The 21,364-nt window shown below is 38.5% G+C and overlaps 2 protein-coding genes across 10 annotated transcripts in view; both read right to left on the bottom strand.

Annotated features, from left to right (window-relative positions):
- Nucleotides 1-252: 252 nt before the first annotated feature.
- LOC123009759 (protein transport protein Sec16A) lies at nucleotides 253-11,130 on the bottom strand. Of its 8 annotated transcripts, none has more exons than XR_006413034.1 (17): nucleotides 10,911-11,130; nucleotides 10,468-10,568; nucleotides 8,939-10,417; nucleotides 7,146-7,348; nucleotides 6,899-7,009; nucleotides 6,240-6,633; nucleotides 5,975-6,185; nucleotides 5,034-5,203; nucleotides 4,647-4,982; nucleotides 4,337-4,594; nucleotides 4,110-4,284; nucleotides 3,925-4,058; nucleotides 1,622-1,834; nucleotides 1,345-1,570; nucleotides 856-1,055; nucleotides 519-798; nucleotides 253-454 (listed from the first exon to the last, which is right to left on the bottom strand). XR_006413034.1 is itself a non-coding variant. In XM_044406270.1 (17 exons), the coding sequence occupies exons 2-16, from the start codon at nucleotides 10,558-10,560 to the stop codon at nucleotides 555-557; spliced, it is 4,281 nt and encodes a 1,426-aa protein (XP_044262205.1). In that variant the 5' UTR covers nucleotides 10,561-10,568; nucleotides 10,911-11,130; the 3' UTR covers nucleotides 253-454; nucleotides 519-554. The 8 variants fall into 8 exon arrangements, 7 of the variants coding, with proteins under 7 accessions (XP_044262205.1, XP_044262208.1, XP_044262210.1 ...); XM_044406270.1 differs by having other exon boundaries at nucleotides 519-632; XM_044406273.1 differs by having other exon boundaries at nucleotides 768-798.
- Nucleotides 11,131-11,229: 99 nt separating this feature from the next.
- Nucleotides 11,230-21,364, bottom strand: part of LOC123009477 (collagen alpha-1(V) chain-like) — a 12,266-nt gene continuing 2,131 nt past the window's right edge. The window contains exons 2-14 of one of the 2 annotated variants that reach the window (XM_044405835.1): nucleotides 16,846-16,947; nucleotides 16,352-16,706; nucleotides 16,136-16,295; nucleotides 15,698-16,087; nucleotides 15,578-15,652; nucleotides 14,480-15,517; nucleotides 14,182-14,433; nucleotides 13,188-14,141; nucleotides 12,873-13,142; nucleotides 12,212-12,822; nucleotides 11,987-12,162; nucleotides 11,755-11,939; nucleotides 11,230-11,702 (exon numbers count right to left, since the gene is read on the bottom strand). In XM_044405835.1, the coding sequence (XP_044261770.1) occupies nucleotides 11,343-11,702; nucleotides 11,755-11,939; nucleotides 11,987-12,162; nucleotides 12,212-12,822; nucleotides 12,873-13,142; nucleotides 13,188-14,141; nucleotides 14,182-14,433; nucleotides 14,480-15,517; nucleotides 15,578-15,652; nucleotides 15,698-16,087; nucleotides 16,136-16,295; nucleotides 16,352-16,706; nucleotides 16,846-16,912 (4,893 nt within the window). In that variant the 5' untranslated portion in view covers nucleotides 16,913-16,947 and the 3' untranslated portion in view covers nucleotides 11,230-11,342. Of the gene's footprint in view, nucleotides 11,703-11,754; nucleotides 11,940-11,986; nucleotides 12,163-12,211; nucleotides 12,823-12,872; nucleotides 13,143-13,187; nucleotides 14,142-14,181; nucleotides 14,434-14,479; nucleotides 15,518-15,577; nucleotides 15,653-15,697; nucleotides 16,088-16,135; nucleotides 16,296-16,347; nucleotides 16,707-16,845; nucleotides 16,948-21,364 lie in introns of those variants that run through there. The other variant, XM_044405836.1, reaches the window with a different exon arrangement.

Consider the following 21,364-nt stretch of genomic DNA (forward strand, 5'->3'; position numbering starts at 1 on the left):
CTTAAAAGTTACAAATAAAAAATTACTGTTTCACTTTTTTTAATAAAGACACAAAAAATAATCGCATTCTACACGTACAAGTTTAAAATTAGCGCCAACAGGTAACTGTAATTTGAAACAATCAATTATAAAAAACAAATTTCAATAGCTTCTTTTTTCTATCAGAAACACAAAAATTACCGCGTTTTAGATGCGTGAATTTAAATTTGCTGGTAATAAAATTACAGGAAACTGTAATTAAAACAACCAAAATCAATGTTCATATCTTTATTCCCTTACAATTCTTACACTCCGATATTCATATTGTCTCTCTATGACATAATCAATGTTCAATAAAATTAATTAAAACTACAATATTAAACACCATGATCACAGGATCGATTAAATGTAGGATAAAATTACAAAACGGCCTTGTTTGACAAATTCCATCCCTTTCCAGTGCTTACTGCGCCATCTGTAAAAAATAAAATAAAAAAAATCCCTAAAGTCACCAAAATCCCCTAAAACCGACTACCTACTTGATGGAAATGAAGCAAGCGTCAAAAGAGCAAAAGCTATCTGCGGATTGGTTTATGCATTGTATAGGACTGAACCTCCCTTGACAGTGAACTAGCCGAACTCCACCTAGACATCTACCATAACCTCACATAAAAACCACACAACCACAAAATTTCAAAAAAAGCAGTGTGCGCCACTTAAACCAAAATATATACAGTGTGATGCACCATGCTTTCATGCAGCATCATGCACAAAAAACAAAATCTTACTTAAGATTTTTCATTTGTTAAATTTCCCCCGCTACGAAAAGTCCAAATCATTATTAAAATGGACGAATGATCGGTTAGGTTGGCATACCTGTGTGTCATTATTGAACTGCATGGGTGGCGATGGTGTCAGAAAATCGGTTGGCGCGTTGGGGTCATTGACCGGTTGAGGAATAAAAAAATTCATAGGCGGCTGGGCATGCGGAGCGCCACCTAGCGGCGCGGGAGCGGCAACGCTTTGAGCCGGCTTGCCGGCCGGGTTGAACACGTCGATGTAGGATTTTTTGATGTCTAAACCAAAAAAAATCATCACAAAATTAGCATAATAACAGTTATTTAGCAGTTTTTAAACAAGTTAAAGCACTATTTCGCCCAAAAAATTCAACATTTTTATTTCTTTTTCATCAAAATTTGAATTTCGCGCCACTCAAAGTGACGCAAAACTCGAACTTGAAAACTTAAAATCACATTTTCCGGCCAAAACTATCAGAATGGCGATTATTTATCAATGTATTTATAGGTCTTGTTCGATTTTTTTTTCTAAAAATTTGAATTTCGCGCCAAATCGCCGCCTACTTACTTCTATTTTTCTGCAACTTGAACATATTGGGTTGTGTGGGTTGTGGTGGTTTCGGGGCATTTCCATTTTCCTGCGTTGGTTCCACTGGTTTTTGTGCTTGTGGGTGGTAAGTTGGCTGCACTGGTGCCATTTCGGCCATTTTAGGGGGCGGTTTAAAGTCATTTGCGCCGTCTCCGTTATCCTCATCGGTATTCACCCATCGTTTTTTCTCCGAATCCCACAAAATCTGTCAAAAAAAAATTAACCGATCGGTTACACCAAACCGGAAATGGCTCACCGTTGGGTTTTTATCATCGGGTAGTTTCATTTGATTCTTCGGTTTCAAGGTTAACTTATTAAAAATACCACCAAACCAACCGCTTTGCTTGTCCTGAACTGCTTCTGTAGTTTTCGGTTTGGTTACTTCTTTTTTCGGTTCAGTGGGTACACTGTCGGACTTTTGTGCCGCTTCGCGTTGATTGGGGAGCGAGATTTGCGGTTGTGGAATATCCTGGATAAATACAGAGCGGCAATTTATTATTACACAGTGAAACAACCGTTCGCTACATTTGATGGTTGTGACGCACTCGGTTGCGCCTCGTGCGACTAAACTTGTAACAAACGGTATTTAATAAAAATCGACTCAACATTAAACCACTTTTATTCAAAATAAAGATTGCAAAATACAGTGTGTTCTAAAAAATTCTAAAAAATATATAAGCGATCAACAACAGATGGCGCTAGTAACAATACAACAACACACATCTATTTTAGGCCATTTTATCTATAGTGTGATCACAAAAACTAGGTCTAGATCGGTCTGTCAATGTCGAAAGTTTTCGGTGGGCCGTATTCTCGAAATTTCGGTACCATTTTCGTACCAGTCACGTTTTTGCATTCGGTACTTTTCGGTCTTTCAATTTTATCCAATGGTACGTCAATGGGGTAAGTACCACCGAAAACCAACGGCTTATACAGCACTTCTTTGACCGGTTTGTTCTTAAAAATCGAGTTTTTGAGGTTAGAAAACATACCAGTTGGTACTTTCTTTGCCCAACAATCAACCGTATCCGTAATAATATCATGTTTGTGCTTTTTTCTATCAAATTTCGACAATTTAAAATCGGAATTAAACTCTTGTGCGGAAATTGCGACATTACTGTCCGAGTCGTAATACTTGACCAAGGTTTCGGGATTTTCCACCGACTTATATTTCACGATTTTTCCCTTCCTGTCGTTCAATTTCATCTCAAAAGTATTGTATTTCGTCAGTTTTGAATCGTTTTTAATCGCGATTATTTTCATATTGTCTTTGTAACAAATCAATTGAGATTTTTCCTCATTTTTATAAAAAATGTTTTTTTCAAGATCCGAATTGATAAAATCTTCGGCGCTGCGATTTTTAAACGGATAGATTTTCGTTTTTTTGTTAAATGTATGAGTCGGTTTCGGTTTGATCGGTTCGGTTACGCTATCGAGCGATTTCAGTTGATTTAGTTTTTCGGTTTTTTGACGTTTACGTAACGTTGATGACTTGACGGACGATGACGGAAGGAGCGACGGACATGTACTTACGTCAGCTGAGGAGTTTTCAACTTGTTCCGGCTGCGTCCGAAAAGGCACGAAAAACAACAAAAGCACAACTCAGTTAAAAAATCAACAAAATTTTTTCAAGTAAAAATTAGAGAGTTTTTCATTTTCTTACCTCTAACACCCTTCAGATGATTAAATAAATCGAAAATTATAAACGTTAAGCAATAAAAAAACAAAAATTGATGTTAAAAGTTTGAAATTCGATTTTTTTGTAATAAAAATTGAACAGCGTAATTTTAAGAGCACATTCGTCCTAGTAACTCTTACCCTATTCCCGAAAAAAAGCAATAAAAGTTTCACCAAAAAATCATCGGTTCCAAATTTGTGGTGCACCCGGTATAATCCTCAAATTTATAAAAAAATTATAATTTATCAAAATTTTTATTGTTTCGTCTCCTAAATAATAAATTAAACAAATTAAATCATATTTATCCCCTCATACTGCGTGTTGAAAAACTTAAAAAGCAATAAAATAAAACAAGCGTTTTCTGTAAAAAACACCCTGTATAATTTTTCAAGAACACCTGTCCCAAAAAATTTCTACGTTGTCGATATCTTATTCAAGAAAAAAATGTTGAAAGTTTCACCGAAAAATATTTTTTTTCAAAGAAAATTTCTAGCCGGTCAAAATTTATTTTGGGAAAAAAGTTTCAAACTTGTAGCACACTCCCGATATAGTCTACAAATTTATAAAAATAAATAAAACATTGTTTTGTCTCAAAAACAATAAAATAAAAAAATGAAACTATATTTTTCCGTCATACAGAGTGTTACATTTTTTCCGAAACAAAAAAAAACTGAAAGTTTCACCTTAAAGTTATCGGTTCCAAACTTGTAGTACACACCAGGTATACTCACCAAATTTATAAAAAATAAAAAAACCCTTCTAAACAATAAAATTAAACCATTCTCATACCGGATGTTCAAAAATTATGAAGCAACAAATTTATAAAAATTCACAAAAAACACCTGTACAAACAAAATTGTGCACAAAACTTATTTCCCTACCTCGGTTTGAGCAGCACCATAATAGTTTTGTTGTTGTTGTTGATTTACAGTTTCCTGTAATATCGGCTGTTCATTCCATTGTTGTTGTCCCGTCCAATATTGTTGTTGTTCTTGATAATTATTAAAACCTAAACCTGCAACCAATCATGTGATCTCAAACCGACCAATCGAAACACACTACACACTTTCATTTGTTTCCTGTTGTACCGGCGGTTCAACCGGTTCCGGATTCCATTGTTGTTGTTGGTACTGATCGTATTGTTGCTGTTGCCAGCTATCTTGATTGTGTGAATAAATTTGATCATTAATTTGGGTTGGTAAAGTAGAACACGCACCACCTTGTTGTGCAATATGACCAACCTTAAAATTAATTAATTATAATTAGTCGTAATAAAAAATAAATAAAAGTTACATTGAGATCGTTTTGAACACGTTTCAAATCCTCCAACCAGGAATGATCAAGTCGACTGGTGTCAAAATCACCATCGCCGACGCCTACTGGATCATAGTATTTCAAACGATCGGCCAATCGCGTCACATCATCAACCAATCCAATATCGACACTTGTCGGATTTTTCACAATAAAAATGGCGATTTTTTCCAAATATGACAGCGATTTTTCCAACAACCCAACATCAGCCAATCGCGTCGATAGCAAATATTTAAAACGCTAAAAAAAGAGAAACATTTCAACCAATCAAAAAACGAGAATTGGCTCTTACTTGAAAATTAACCAATGAGAACTCATCATCGTTCAAACTTCGTGCATATTCGTAAATCTCCGTCATATGAATCGCTTCATTGGTTGCAAACTTGCCAAAAGCGTGATTATGATTAGATCCCAGTAGTACCAACTTTGATTCGGCACACCCATACCGTCCAAAGCCAACTTCTGCCATTAAATAACAAAACTGGGCGGCGTATAAACTACCACGCCCCATAAGAGTATCACCCAGGACTGTAATAGCCTTACAATTCACTTCAGGCCTTTCAGTCGAATTCGACAAAATCATGGCGAGATGGGGGCGCCAATCACCCCACTTTTCATCAGCAACGCACTACAAAAATTCTTGTGAACAAAAGTCACATACAATTTTTTTTCTACTAACGGTGACAGCAGCCGGCGTACGACCCGACAACAATTGGTAGAGAGTTTGGAGAGGGTCGTTCATAGCCAATCCGTTAGCGAATCGCATTAAAACATTGGCGTAAGTTCGCTTGTCTAATTTGCTAGCCAGGAAAAGGGCGTGGCCCCAAAGGCCGTGCTTCATAGCCCACTCTGCAAAAAAACAACAATAGACGAACTCTACTTTAACAGAATACGCCAAAACTTGAGTTTAAAAACGAGTGCTTTAATGAAAGTGGCGCCAAATTTAATTTTTTTTGTAAATTTATGTCAAATTTTTGAATTTTAACACTCAAAAAGCCACTGTCTGTCAAATATTCAATTTATAGTGCCCTTAAAATTAGATTCAGCAGTACAATTAAATAAAATAGCTAGAATTCAAAAAAGTGCTAAAAAAAGCGCCAAATTTGAATTTTGGTATCAAAATGGTAAATTTCTGGTATATTTTTAAATTTTGATACTCAAAATGGCGACCGTCAATCAGGTACTCGACTTATAGTGCGCCAAAAGCTGTACTTCAATAACTAAATTAAATAAATCGCCAAAATTAAAAAAATGCTTTAATAAAGTTGTCGCTAAATTTGAATTATAACACTCAGTCAAATTTGAGCAAACACTCAATTTATAGTGCGATAAAAATGTCAGAAAAGTGCCAAAGTTTAAATTAAAAAAAGTACTTTAATAAAAAGAGCGCCAAATTTGAGTTTTGATAATAAAAATATTGAATCTCTGTCATATTTTTAAATTTCAAAATGGCGACTGTCTATCAAATACTCAGTTGACACTGCCCCTAAACTGTATTTCTACAGTAAAAATAAATAAAATCGTTAAAATTTTAAAAAGTGCTTTAATGAAATTGGCGCCAAATTTAAATTTTGGAACACGAAATGGCATTTTTCTTCCTAGTAATGGATTTATAATCACCCAAAGCCTCCTTGACCGATCCGTAGAGCAAATAATCGCGGAATTTATTCGTAATTTCCTCTTCCTTCAATGCTGCGATTGGTTGATTTTCATTTGTTTCGCCCTCAACTGTATTACTACCAATACTCGAGATGACAGATGGCGCCCTTTGAGCGCCATCTTGTGTCCGATTCTTTAACAACAATTCTGCAATATCAGCACCCACAACCATCTACAAATCACAACTGTCAAAATCACAACCATTTTTTTTCCACGGCCAACTTACCCCATTTTGTCTTATTAACAAAATCAACAATTCCCACATTAAAATATAAGATTCCTTATCACTAATATGATTAAAAACGGCATTTTTTATTTTATTTTCGCAATATTCAATGATTGTTTTTTTATGTGTCGTTCCTTTGGCTAGTGGTCCAGGAAAACGTTTCAACTCTTGATAGTCTTCATCATTGTAGAGAAAATTTTCTAAACTACACAATTCAACAGTTGATGCTTGACCATCAAGTGGATAGTGTGGAAGAATTTTCACCATTTTACCACAATTTATGGAAGCTTTAATGTGAGCTGTTGCAAATTTGGCTGGTGTTAAACGTTGAGCTGTCAAATTCGGATCTTCGTAATTTAATGAGGTGTCGGTCTGATCAAGAGTGCGCACAAAACTACAAAATTCAATTGTTTTATGACGAATTCATGCCGATTTAATGGCGATTACGCCATTTTGAAATACAATTTTTGACATCAAAATGGCGGAATCGCCTGACATATATATCAATGAAACTATAAAACAAATGAAGCATGCAAGCAAAGAAACCATGACCCATAGCCCCGTAATTTAGTAATTTTTCCAACTTATCCATAGATGCACTACATAAGATATATTTTTTAGAGGTTACATAAACTGTCGTAAGAGGGTGTTGACCTCACCTAGAGTCATCGAGGCCATATTGACCCGATATACTATGTGTTTGAGATCCTCTGTAGTAAGCTCCTAAGTGTGGCAAACTCGTTTGACTATAATAGCTCTGACGCGTATACCTGTATGGGATTTACAAAAAAAATTCTTACAACAAACAAAATACGTCAAAGCTTGAGTGTGTGAACTGTTATGAGGAGAAAATGTGATTGTTTAAGCACAAACATGTGGTAGTTATGTCAAAGTTGGTAGCCCTACCTGTCTTTGACTAGTTCGTCGTTGGCAGAACTGCGACCTGAATGCACTGAAGCGCGGTCTTCAGTACCGTAAGGAGCTTCACCAGACGCCTCCTGATAGTATTTGCGGTAGAGCTGGGCGTAGGCTTGAGGATTCGTCTTGCGCAAGTTCTCGTAGTAGTGGTATTGTTGGTAGTACTGGCTGTAGATGTCAAAGCCGAAAGCCTGCAAAAAAATAAAATTTTCGAAGTATAAAATAACGAAAAAGTGTCAAAATTTAAATTAAAAAAAAGTACTTTATTAAAAAGTGACATCAAATTTGAATTTTGATATCCGAAGATGCAACTCTCCATTATAAATTCAATTTATAATGCACCAAAAGCTGTGTTTCTGCATTAAAGTTAAACAAATCCCTAAAATTTAAAAGAGTGCTTTAATGGAATTGGCGCCAAATTTGAAATTTGACACCCAAAATTGGTAAAATTTACGTAAATACTAAATGTATATTACACAAAAACTGTGTTTCTACGATAAAATATCAAAAAGAAGCCAAAATTTAAATTTAGAAAAAACTGCTTTAATGGAAAATGGTGCCAAATTTAAATTTTAATATCTAAAACAATGACTCAATTAAAAATTCAATTTATAATGCCCCAAAAGTTGTATTTCTACATTAAAATTGGATAAAATCGCCAAAACTTAAAAGGGTACTTTAACAAAATTGGCGCTAAATATGAATCTTGACACCCAAAATTGATAAAATTTACGCAAATACTGAATTTATATTGCACAAAAACCGTGTTCTTGCGATTAAACGTCAGAAAAAGAGCAAAATTTAAATTAAGAAAAGAGTGCTTTAATAAAAAATGGTGCCAAACTTAAATTTTAATATCTGAAAATAACAGCTATTTATTAAAAATTCAATTTATAATGCCCCAAAAGCGATGTTTCTATATTAAAATTGAATAAAATCGCCAATATCTAAGAGTGCTTTAATGAAATTGGCGCCAAATTTGAGTTTTGACACCCAAAATTGGTAAAATTTAGGCAAATACTGAATTTAGATTGCAAAAAACCGTCTTCCTATAATAAAACGTCAGAAAACAGTCAAAATTTAAATTTTGAAAAGAATGCTTTAATGAAATGGTGCCAAATTTGAGTTTTGATATCCGAAATTGCAACTCTACATCAGAAATTCAATTTATAATAACCCAAAAACTGTGTTTTTACAATAAAAAAAATTGAAAAAATAAATAAGATGCTTTGATAAAATTGGAGCCAAATTTGAATTGACACCCAAAATTGATACAATTCACAGTGAATTTATATTGCACAAAAGACCGTGTTCTTACGATAAAACCTCAGAAAAAGACTAAAATTTAAATTTAGAAAAAAGTGCTTTAATGAAAAATACAGCCAAATTTAAATTTTAACATCTGAAAATAACAACTTTTCATTAAAAATTTAATTTATAATACCCCTACAGCTATGTTTCTACATTAAAATTGAAAAAAAAAATCGCCAAAATTTAAAAGAGTGCTTTAATGAAATTGGCGCCAAATTTGAGTTTTGACACCCGAAATGGTGACTTTCTGTCATAATACTAGATTTATATTCACCCAAAATCTCATTGGCCGATCCGCAGAAGACATAATCTATTTCTATTAATACTAAATTTCGTCAAAAAAATATCAAAAAACTATTCCTTCCTATTTCATTAATATAAGCTCTAATTCTGAGTAGCAAGTGTGCTTATCAAGGTTTTCAATCGCCGATTAACAAACGAGTTTACAAATTTGAAATTACAGCACTTACCTGATTGTAGGGATTAAACGGGTCCATGCGTCTCTTATGCCTCTCCCTCTCTTTATGCCTTCGATCCCTCCGATCATGCCCTCTCTCCCGATACGACTCATGCATGGAATCGGATCGACTTGATGCCCTCGACCTTGATTCATTTTCAAAATCATCCTCATATCTCCCGTAATAATAATCCTTTTTCGGCCTCTCATAATCCCTTCTTCTCCTATCCTTATCCTTCTCCTTCCTCAAACTATTATATTTCCTATCGTAATCCCTTTCATGTCTCCTATCCTTCTCCTTATCACTGTAATAATCCGACTCCTCCTCGTACCGTCCTTTGTACCGCCTTTTATCCCTCCTATCGGGTGAATACCGCCCCCTATTCCTCTCTCTCTCTCGATCATCTTTCTCCCTCCTGCGATCCCTTCTCGGCGATTTGGACCGCCTCTCGTGCTCACTTTCCGAACTTTCCCGACTGTGTCTCCGCCCACTCCCCTCATTCGTCTCATCCTCATCCCCCACTGTCAAATTCCGGACCGAAGACACCAACCCCCCCACTCCATCATCGACTTTTGGGACCTCAACTGAATCGGCTCCGATCGTTTCCGATCTTTCGGAACTCGGATTTGGTCGTAGACTAGTTTCGGGTGAACTCGACTCGCCCGGAATCATCCTTCGTAAACCCTCGGGGGGTTCACTCGACTCGGCTCCGCCCACCATGCGACGCAAACCCGGCGGGGGCTGTACATCATCCTGAGGATGACTCTCGGGGGCCCTTGTAAAATCAACGTCGGACAATTGGGCCGTTTCAAGGTACTGGTTTCGGTCATTAATAGGGGCTTCGTTGTTTTCAAAACGTGACGGGGGCGAAGTCTTTATCGGGTCCGGTTGTTCGGAATTGTCAGGAGGCGACTCGAGATTGACACTTTGAAATGCTGGAAATTTCCCCGGTTTGGGGCGCACCTCCTGAGACAAGTTTTCCTTGTTTTCGACATGGGGGCCCCCAACGTCGCCTGAAATCGGCGAGTGTGACACTGTAGAGCTCCGCGACAGCATCCGACTTTTATCACTTTCTGACGTTTGTAAAACATCATCAGAGGACTCTTGAGACATCTGAGACTCCACTGACCATTGGGGGGTCTCGAGTTTGTTTCGTTTTCCGGTCATATGATCAATGGACGTTTCCGGTTCCGGTTTAGGTTTCGCTTCGTCCAAATTCCAGTTCCAAGCCTCGTCCTTGGCGAAACTCTCGGCAATGTTGGGGGCTTGAGTATTGGAGTTGTCTTCGTCCCCCCAGCCCCAATTGGAGCCCCAAGTGTCTTCATTCGGCGCCCCCTCAAAGTTATTCTGAGAGTATTGTTGGTTGTATTGCAAATTGCCATAAGGGGGCTGCTGGTAGGTGTTGTTGTAGTAGTTTTGGGGGTTCTGAGGGTAGTTTTGTTGCCAGTAGTTGGGATTCTGGTCCGGTCTGGGGGGCTGTTGCCAGTGATTCTACAAAACATATTGTCACACTTGCACAAACTCGAAAACACAATTTGTACCTCTTGATTGGAATGTTGATTGGGGTTATACATGGGGACTTGTGGAGTGGTCCCCGGATTGGGCGTCTGCCCCCGTTTCTTGACCCAGGACATGGCTCAAACTGTGGGAGAAAATCAATTTAAAACAACTTTCACTCACCCAATGACAGAAAATAGTAACCTAACCTCACTCTGGATTCGGGGGTCAATAATCGAGAATTATTTACCACCAATCATTGATTTTTCAATTATGTTCCTTGAAATGGTTTAGTTATACAAAAATAAACACAAAAAACACATTTTAACCGCAAATAACACGCAACATACGGTAGGTTATTTTTGACAGATGTCAAAAAAAGAAAATCACGGCCACTTGATTACTATTGGAAAAACAGATTTTCGACGAAAAAACACCGATTTTCAGATAAAAACGCACAATAATTAGATGAAACCAACACATTTACCTGTAGCAAACCCTCCCATTGTGGTACAATCGCACATACTTTTTATTCGAGCACAACAAAAATTATCACACACATAACCTATGTTTTTCAATGGAATATTCGATGTTGGCAAAACACTAGTAATAAATATGTTTTGAATAAAAATATTTTAATCAGTTTATCTCGTCTGTTTTATTATTTTTTATTCGTGAGGACGTGTAATAAAAACCTTGACGTGGCAACCTCGTTGTATGAAAAACCCTAGATTTGGTGACATTTCCAGACATGGGCGGCTCGTTTGGGTGACAGTTAAGGGGGCAATTATTAAAAACGTTTCAGATTTCAACATTTATTTAAAAATATGTACACACAAAAATGGCAGTGTTGTAAAATATTTACATTTCCTAATTAAATTCATAAATAAGGTGCTATAATAAAAGTTGGGTTAGAATTTTATTTGAGACATATGGGGCCGACGGAAAACCCAAATGCCTGGTTGGGAGACCCATAGTCGACTGGCAGGAAATCAATAATAGGTAAACGGTCCAATTTGGTAGTCCTTAGCTCAAAAATAGTCTCACTTTTGGTATTCCGAGTCTGGCACCCATCTTGTATAACCTTAATTCCAGTTTTCTTGTAAGAAAATTCATATTCGTTTTCTCCGAGAAATTTAATCGCCATTTTGTAATTGTGGGAGTTTTCATTGAACCATGCGGCGCTGTTGATGCAAGAAAAAGTGAAATTTTGGTAAGCTTCTTCATAAAGAAGTCTAAGAAATGTCATTTGGACGATTCCCACTGTTTCGTAAGTTATCTAAAATATGTTTTTTTTAAATTTAGACAATGAATAAGTGGTTTTGGAGTACTTTGAAGCCCCCACGAAGATGGGAGTACCATTCCTTCTTTTCCCCTTCTTGTCTCCAAGGAATATTGGGCATATTGGCACTGTGGGCGTCTGGAAAAACACAAGTTTCGCCCCCTGCTGTCATGTTACAAAAAACGTAGATGGCGTCGTCAGTCATTCCCGAATTTGGGTCAATCCAATACCATCCTGGAACATAATTTTGCAACCATGTCTGAGAAATGGGTCAAAAGTACCATCAGGAAATTGGGGGTGGCCGTAAAATAGGTCTTTACAGGACCGGACTGGGTTTTCCCGGGTTCCTATAGGTTTTTTCACCCTTTCTAAGTCTTGTCGCATCGAATAGATGGTATTGTACATTTCCAGGAATTTTCCCGTGACGTCATCAGTTTCTGGTTCTTCATATTCGGATCTAAAATTTTGTAATTTTACTTAAATTTGAGTTAATTAACTGTAATTACATGATATCATCAAGATGGCGTTTCTCTCTACCAGAAGACCTCTCGAAAAGCATTTCCGGCGGAAGTAGCGGCATTTCCGCTGGAGGTCCTGGCGGTCCTGCAGGACCTGGGGGTCCAGGTTCGCCCTTAGGACCCGTTTGGCCTTCCACTCCCTTTGGTCCTGGTGGTCCGTCCATTCCTGGTGGTCCTGCAGGACCTTCGCTACCTTTGAATCCCATGGGGCCTTCAGGTCCTGTCTCTCCTTTACGTCCTTCAGGTCCTGGAGGTCCTTTATCCCCTTTATCTCCCTTCTCGCCTAAATCCCCTTTAATCCCAGATAATCCCATTTCGCCACGGTGTCCTTTCGGACCTCTTTTTCCCCGATCTCCCTTTTGTCCTTCAGGACCTGGATTTCCAGTTTTTCCAGGAAGTCCCGGTAAGCCGGGTGAACCTGGAGCTCCGTTTTCCCCTGCTACGCCAGGGGCTCCGATTAATCCTGGGGGTCCTTGAGGCCCGGGAAGGCCTTGAGGTCCTAGCATTCCTTGGGGACCTGGAGGACCGATTTGACCAATATCGCCTTTTTCACCAGGAGGTCCTGACGGTCCTTGAAGACCGGCAGGACCTTCAAGTCCCTACAAAATTTTGATTTTTTTTTGGTTAAACAGTTTAGAGAATTTTGTACCGGTTTTCCTGGAAGACCTGGTGTTCCCATGGGACCGCCAGGTCCTGGGGGTCCCGGCGGTCCCGTTTCTCCTTGACGGCCATCTTCACCATCTTTTCCGGGTTCTCCTTTTGGGCCTTGAATACCGGATTCCCCCGGAGGACCAGGAAAACCTTCAGGTCCTGGTGATCCTTTAGGACCTTCATTTCCGGGAGGTCCTCTATGACCTGGAGGGCCTTGAAGACCAGTTTTACCGTCTTCTCCTTTTTGTCCTTGTGGCCCCCTCTCTCCCTAAAATTTTAATCAAAACAAAATAATTTTCTTGGGGGGATTTACCGGTTTTCCATCATTTCCTGGAGGTCCAGGAAGCCCGGGGATTCCCGAATCTCCTTTTATTCCTGGAGGACCTTCGGGTCCTGGCAACCCGGGTAAACCATTGGCTCCTTTCACTCCTCTAGGGCCCGGTTCTCCTGATGTTCCTGCTGCTCCCGGGGGACCTTTCTGACCAACATCTCCAATTTCCCCTTTAGGACCTTGAGGTCCAGGATATCCTTGCAATCCTGTTGGTCCTGCAGGACCTGGAAGTCCCACAGGACCATCTTCGCCCTTGGAACCTTGGCGTCCTATTTCACCCGGTGGGCCCTTGTCTCCTGGCGGTCCTACAGGACCTGGTTCTCCTCTTGGACCTGGGGGACCTGTACTTCCTGAAGGTCCGGTCTCTCCTTGATTTCCTTTAAATCCTTTTTCTCCAGGAGGACCAATATCGCCTTTATCTCCATCTTCTCCTGGAAGTCCTACAGGACCTGGAGCTCCAGGTAATCCCCTTAATCCCGGCAAACCATCTCTTCCTGACGGACCGGAAGGTCCAGGTTCACCACGTTCTCCCTTAGCGCCAAAAGAACCCGGTGATCCTGGTGGACCTTTTCGACCTTCGGGACCTTGCGGGCCATCCTTTCCCGGTTCTCCTTGCTGTCCTTTATCTCCAGAAACTCCGGGAGTCCCTGGTAGTCCCATATCGCCTTTAAGGCCCGGAATTCCAGGCAATCCTGGTAATCCTCTTTCGCCAGGAAATCCAGGTAATCCCGTTGGACCCTCAGGGCCGGGTTTTCCTTCCGGTCCAGGACTTCCTGGAGCTCCCTCTTTCCCCGCTTCTCCAGGTAGACCAGCCTCTCCAGGAATTCCCGGAAGGCCAGGAGGTCCATGTTCGCCCATAGGTCCTACTTCTCCCATTGGTCCCGGAGGTCCGATCACTCCAGGAGGGCCCATCATTCCCGGTTTTCCTGGTTCACCCTAATTCAAATTATTTTTTCCTTGAATTTATTTAACTTACAGGAGATCCACGTTCTCCAGGTGTTCCAGGATGGCCATCTTTTCCGTTAAGTCCTGGAGGACCTGGCGCTCCGACAAAACCACGAGGTCCTTCAGGACCCAAAATTCCCCTTTCGCCTTGAGGTCCAGGAGGTCCAGGTTGCCCGGTGTCTCCTTTAGGACCTTGTAAACCTTCACGACCTCGACGACCACGTGAACCTCGAAAACCTCGAGGACCAGGCTCGCCTCTTTCACCCGGAGTCCCCGGATTTCCCTTAAAAACAAATGAATTTTTTATTTGCTAAATAAAGAATACCAACCCTGTCTCCTTTCTCCCCACTTTCCCCGATTTTTCCCCCAGCTCCTTTATCCCCTTTTTCGCCGGAGTTTCCAGGATATCCTGGAAGTCCCGGAGGCCCGTCTTTCCCTTTCTCTCCCGGTAATCCCACATTTCCGGTTTCTCCTCTGGGTCCATCAAAACCTTTCGGTCCTTCGGGTCCCTCTAATCCCGGGATTCCGGGTAATCCCACAGTACCTATATTTCCTTTTATCCCTAATTCCCCTTTCTCTCCTTCCAAACCCCTATCCCCTTTATCTCCCTTCTCTCCAGATACTCCTCTTTTCCCTTCATCCCCTTTCACACCTCGAGGTCCCGGGAATCCCACAGGACCCGTCTGTCCAACCGGTCCTTGCTCTCCTTTCGGACCCATCACTCCTGGACTCCCCGGATTTCCAGGCGCTCCCTCTGGACCCGGCAATCCAGGAATTCCTGGTTTACCATGCGGACCCATAATCCCCGGCGGTCCGAGTAATCCTTGAGGTCCAGGAGGGCCAACCGCTCCGGGAGGACCATTTTGACCAGGTGCTCCAGGTGATCCAGGAGGCCCAATTTGTCCCTTAGAACCCACAGGACCCTCATTTCCTGGTATTCCAGGCGGGCCTGGCACTCCAGGTAATCCACGAGGCCCGGTAAATCCCCGAGGACCCATCTCTCCAGGCATTCCAGGAAGCCCGGGAGGTCCCTCCTCGCCTTGCATCCCATCGTGACCCCTTAATCCCGATTCGCCGACTAATCCTTGAGCCCCACGCTCGCCTTTATCACCTGGAAGTCCCGGTAATCCCAATAATCCCTGTTCTCCTTTAGGTCCCGGAGGACCTGTCATCCCTCTCTCCCCATCCCGACCAGGCCTCCCTCTTCTACCCTCCCGGCCGGGAGCACCCAAAGCCCCTTTTTCACCCCCAGGGCCCGGTTCCCCTACATCTCCAGGTTCCCCCTTCATCCCATCGGGACCAGGAGGGCCCTGAGGGCCCGGAACTCCGGTTAATCCCATCGGACCTTCAATTCCTCTCATCGACATCTTTAACATAGTTTCAAATAACTGTCAGTGTTGCCAACATTGATTTAAAAAAATAGTTACCATATGTTGTGACAACAATTGGCGAAAATTCTCTGATTGACTATCAGGTCCCTTCTCATTACTTTGTAAATTTAGCTGTAAAAAAATTATTATTATAAAAAAAACGGGAAATTGACTAACCGGAATCATAAAAACGTGTCCAGGGGGGCCAACTTGGCCCCTCATGCCGGCTAAACCGTCTCGTCCGGGGTCACCTTTAAGGCCTGGAGCACCGGGAGGCCCCGGCGGTCCCGGATACCCTCTCGGACCCGGAAAACCCCAGCTTGGAAGATTAGGATAATTAGTCACAGTTTCAAAAGTTGGTAGTACTGTATTAAAATCAACGTCATAATCAAGATCACCACGGCTGCCACTAGCCCAATTTTGAGCCTCTAAAGTACTGTTGGTAGCCCTGCTTGTGTAAAACGCTTCCCGGAGGGCCACTACAGTGTTACAATCACGTGCATAATTGTTGCACAATTCGTAAGCCTCGTCCGGGGTTGGTACTACTGTCAATAATTGTATATCGCCCTGAAAAACACGTTTTGGGGGATTTTTCTCGTTAAGTTTGGTACTAACCTTGAAAAATTTCTCTTCTGTCAGTTTGTAACCAATCAGAATGATTCCATCTGTCATTAAGTCATTGGTTGAACGTTTTAAAGGTTGGGTTATAGTGTTATTGCACTCATAAATGAGATTTATGGAATCCCCTTTAATGCTAAAAGCTAATCGATGCCACCTGGTGGTAAAATACCGAATTAAATACGGTTGTAAAAAAATTACGTATTTACCTACTCTCCATCATCAACAGAGATGTTAAAAGTAACGTTGGTGTTTTCATAAGTGAAAATAACGTCATTTCCTAGTGATACAGCAATCTGTTCTTCCCCACTTTCACTATAAACAGTGACTAGCGGATAGATGTCGCCAGGTGTGAGTCTGACAGCTGTCAAAATGGAAAAATCTCGGGGGAATCCCCGCGGGAAAAGTTCCAGTGTGCTTAAAACGACTTGATTTTCCTCGAATCTGTACGCCCAATCCGATTTAAGTATTTCCTTATTTTTTGAATTGTTTAAACAACGGCCTAAAATGCGCATTAGGCCATTTGGTTCGTCCCAAATGTTCGCTTTCTCAACTAAATCCACGTTTTCTGGAAGAAAAAATTCCGTCAATTTGCTCGCTGAATGCGTAATTATGAGAATGTCAAGGGATAATTGCATCTACGCTTATTTAAGTTGAAATTCTCTCGTTTTTTTAATTGTGAGAGAATGAGATTAAGGATTTATTACCGTTTTGTGCGAAGATGGCAGAGAAGGTCCACAGGAGGAGGAGTGATGATGCGAAAAATCCGGGCATTTTGACCGAAAAAACATGGCCTAGGGTCGATGGCACTGTAAAAATTTTATTAATAGGTGAAGTTGGGACACGTGTGAGGGTGAATTGATGGGGTTTGTACATAAAATGAGGAGTTAATGAAGCGAATCGATTGACGGGAAATAAAGATGAAACGGGACATGACTCCGTTTGAATTGTAATAAAGTTTGAAGCTGTATTATGTCGATTTGGGTTGTTTTTTTAATGTTTTGAGGGTTTGGTCTCTATTTTAATAAACTTGACTTTTTTGCGAGTTAATTTTACGGTTTTTTTGGGGGATATACATTTTTAAAACTTTAAAATACAATTTTTTATTTAAACTTGAAGCTTTATTATGTCGATTTGGGTTGTTTTTTCAATGTTTTGAGGGTTTGGTCTCTATTTTAATAAACGTGACTTTTTTGCGAGTTAATTTTACGGTTTTTTGGGGGATATACATTTTTAAAACTTTAGAATACAATTTTTTATTTAAACTTGATTCAGGATCGTTTTGTGCGCTTCTTAGGGCTTTAAGGACTCTTACTTAGAAGTGGGAGAAATATTATTTGGGTCGATTTGGAAATTTCAAGCTTTTTTACGACTTAAGGTAAATTTAAAATTTTTAAATTTTACTACCTAGTACAAGAAATCCAAGAAATTTGTAATTTTTTAACCTTTACCCAATAACGTTTTATGCACTTTTTTGAGTCTTTAAGACCTCTAGAAATAAAAAAAAACGTTATATGAATCAATTTTAAAGTTTTTTTTTAAATTTTTGTCGAGATATTGGTTACAGAGATACAGAGCGGTCCATTGCCAATAACTCCAGAGTTATTGGTGACAATCTCTTATGTTTGATACGGTTGGAATTTTTTTTTCTATCATATAGAAAAAGATCAGTGTTCTATGATAAATAGTTATCGAAAAAATTTTGCAGTTTTCTTGACGCCAATCGATTTCCCGGAACATTTTACATATAATTACGACAAAATATTATCATTGAGATACACCGCAACGAATTTGCCAAGCATTTTGCGCTATCTCCTCTAGTTTCCTCTAGGTCTAATAGTTTGGCCGTAATCGTCGTTCAAAAAGTAACAATTTTCAAAATTTTGAATCTTTAAAAGCGTTTTTCTACGAAGCTATAAGACTTGGAGCAAAAAGCTACAAATCATTAAAATCTACCTTGAATTATCTATCTAATGGCGTAAACCTGAACTCTCCCCGTGTTATTGTTACGGGTACAGAGCCATTTGCAATTTTTTTCAAAAAAGAGTCATTTCTCAAAAACTATGTGTCCTAGGTCAAAACTGTTTGTACAAGCGTATTCTCCGGTTAATTTTACATATAGTACCTACTATTTTTTCATAACAATCAATTTTTTTTTTATTTTTTGGTCAAAAACGGATGAGTCTTCAGCCTTATTCTTAACTTTATTATTCAATACCTCAAAAACTATGCATTGTAGAGTATTTTAAGTTGCATTGTATTCAACGCGTAATTTTTTGACTATTTTTATCATTTTAATACCGCTCACCTTAATAAACTCAAAAAATTTGTAATTTTTTAAACTTGTCCCCATAACGCTTTATGCACTTTTTTGAAACTTTAAGATTTCTATAAATGTAAAAAATGTTGTATGTAACAATTTTAGAGATTTTGGTCGATTTTTGGCACCCGAAACGGTCTTATCTTGTATTTGGTATTTTTGGAAAGAAAATTTAATTTCCTATCATAGACAAAAAAGTCAGTGTTCTACGATAAATAGTTATCGAGAAAATTTCTGATAAATTAATAAATATCAAAAATATAAATTCGATGATAACTTTAAAATTATTACGAATTTTGTAGTTTTCTTGACGAAAATCGATTCCCCGGAAAATTTTACATAGGTTTTCGTCAAAATACTTCATCATTGAGATACAGTTTTGTTACAAAACAAAAAAAGTAAAAATTTGTTAACAAACACCCACCTTAGAAACTAGTGTTTTTGAACATGTTTCAGATTCAGTTTAAACCTATTTTATCCGATAGATTTTGACGCGCTAATTACGAATTTGACAAACATTTTGGTTTTAATCGATAAATTTTCTTACGCTGATTACGATGGTGTTCAGCTTTTTGCTCTACGTCTAATAGTTTGGCCGTAATCGTCGTTCAAAAAGTAAAAATTTTCAAAATTTTGAAATTTGAAATGCGTTTTTCTACAAAACTATAAGACTTAGAGCGAAAACCATTAAAATTTACTTTATATTATGTATCTAATGGCGCAAACCGGAAGTCGCTCCGGGTTATGGTTCCGGGTACAGAGCCATTTTTAGTTTTTTTTTCATAAGAATCAAAAATTTTTGATTTTTTGGTCAGAATCGGATATAGTGCTTATGCTTCGAGTCTTATTCTTAACTTTATTATTCAATATCTGAAAAACTGTGCATCGTAGAGTATTTTAACTTGTTTCATCGTGTGTAATTTTATGTCTGGAAAAACATGCTTTAAGCGTTTTTACGACTTAAGGTGAATTTACTATTTTTACCATTTTACTACCGCTCACCTTCAAAAAATTCGTAATTTTTCAAACTTGACCTAATAACATTTTTTAAGCCTCCATAAAACAATTAACTTGAAGTGTTTTCCTACTTTGATTGTCACAAGAGCCACTGCTACCAACCTCCAAAAAAAAATCATACATTCGATACAGCCAACCAGGAAATGAAAACACTACTTAATAAACAAAATTTTGACGTCATTGTGGTCAATTAAATAAACCCAATCATCTGGCATGCAGTCTCGTCCATTTATCATAATCAAATTGAAATTCCATTTATATAAAGCCTTCCAACTCGCGCTACACATCCAAATAAAAAAAAAATAACGTAGGCTGTGCAATATGTCATTCATAACCCCATGTCACGTCACATCACCGTCTCCCCTACCTGAAATAATCGCAACTCATTCAAGCATAAACGACAAGAAGACAACCACAAACACGCCCCAAAATTCGAATTAACAGATCAAAGATATTTATTTCATTTCAATATCTGCGACGTTCAAACAATAGATTTCAATATCAGAGCCTTCTATTTGCCAACAGGATTGCAAACATCGAACAAAAGTCGTCCAAAAAAAATCAAAACAAGACTGTCGACACGCTAATTGCATCCATATCTCAAAACACTCGATTAGAGCGAAATTTACGACGCTTCAAATGCATAATTTCGTTTGCTGAGGGTGACAATGTTGCAAATTTTTACATTGAAATGGAAAAATTAGCGAAATGCGAGGAGTGCTTTGATGTCTCCTTCGAGAAGTGACAAGAACCGCAACTTGATCGCATTACTTGGGGTAATTATTAACTTGGATGGCATTGAGATCAATAACAGATTCGAAAATAAGGCTCAATTGAGTTTCAGTGCGAGAAAATGGGTCAATTTGGGCGATTTAATTACAGTTTCCTGTAACTGAACAAGTGGCGTCATCTATTCATTTTGAAAATTTGGGACATTTTTTTGGTATTTTTGGGCAAAACAATTCACTAAAACTTTCAAAGCGAGTTTTTGAAACGTCAAATCAGGTTAAAATGCTCTACGACGAGTAAATTTTTTGAACGAAAATTTTTAAAACTACAAATTTTTTATTTTAAAGAACCAAAAAAACTTTAAATGTCTCTCTAGTCGCTAGATATTTAGAAGCAGATTCTAACAGTTTTTTTATTTTTTTGTGAAAAATACTGTTTTCGATTTAAAATTTTGAAAAATCCATTTTTCACTTATTTTTTAAAATTTATAAGTAAACATAAATCGCAAAAATTTTCAAGACATAGTTTTCTGGACGTAGATTCACGCGGTGGACACGATGCAACCAGTTAAAATGCTCAGCGATGAATAATTTTTGAGAAATTTTTGATTTTTTCAAAATTTCGGTCGATTTTTTGTACATAGAGCGTTCTATTGCCAATAATTTTGGAATTATTAATGGTAACCGTTTATGTTTAGTACTACTTAAAAGCTAATTTAAAGCAAATTTTAATGTTTTTTTTTAATTTTGTTCTTGCGAAAAACGAGTTTTTAAAAAATTTTAAAATTCATTTTTTTACTTATCTATTGCTTTTTTTAATTTCTAGTCAAATATAAGTGGTAAAAATCCCGAAATACAGTTTTTTAGACGTAGAATCACACGGTAGACACGATGCAACATGTTAAAATGCTCTACGACGAGTAATGTATGAGATATTTTTGATTTTTTCAAAATTTTTGTCGATTTTCTGTACTTAGAGCGTTTTATTGCCGATACCACGGGAATTATTCATGGTAACGGTTTATTTTTAGTACCGTTGAAAAGCACTTTTAATTTCCTATTATACAGGGTGCGCCAGAACTCGTGCCCCAGAGAAAATTTTCAAGTAAGGTAAGATACCAGGAACATGAAAAAAATGTTTAAAAAATTCTATCTGTCAAA

The sequence above is a fragment of the Tribolium madens genome, unplaced genomic scaffold (genome assembly GCF_015345945.1).
Source record: "Tribolium madens isolate multiple individuals breed KSU strain unplaced genomic scaffold, Tmad_KSU_1.1 Scaffold_7;HRSCAF=85;Tcas5.2_LG10, whole genome shotgun sequence".
Lineage (NCBI taxonomy): Eukaryota > Metazoa > Arthropoda > Insecta > Coleoptera > Tenebrionidae > Tribolium > Tribolium madens.

Bases quoted from the DNA above. Each gene is read 5' to 3' on its own strand.
- LOC123009759 (XM_044406268.1), bottom strand. From the start codon at position 10,560: ATGTCCTGGGTCAAGAAACGGGGGCAGACGCCCAATCCGGGGACCACT. The intron at 7,349-8,938 runs GTAAGTGCTGTA...ATTTTTTTGCAG, and splicing joins CGTTTAATCCCTACAATCAG to GCTTTCGGCTTTGACATCTA. The intron at 4,059-4,109 runs GTGTGTAGTGTG...GATTGGTTGCAG, and splicing joins ACAACAGGAAACAAATGAAA to GTTTAGGTTTTAATAATTAT.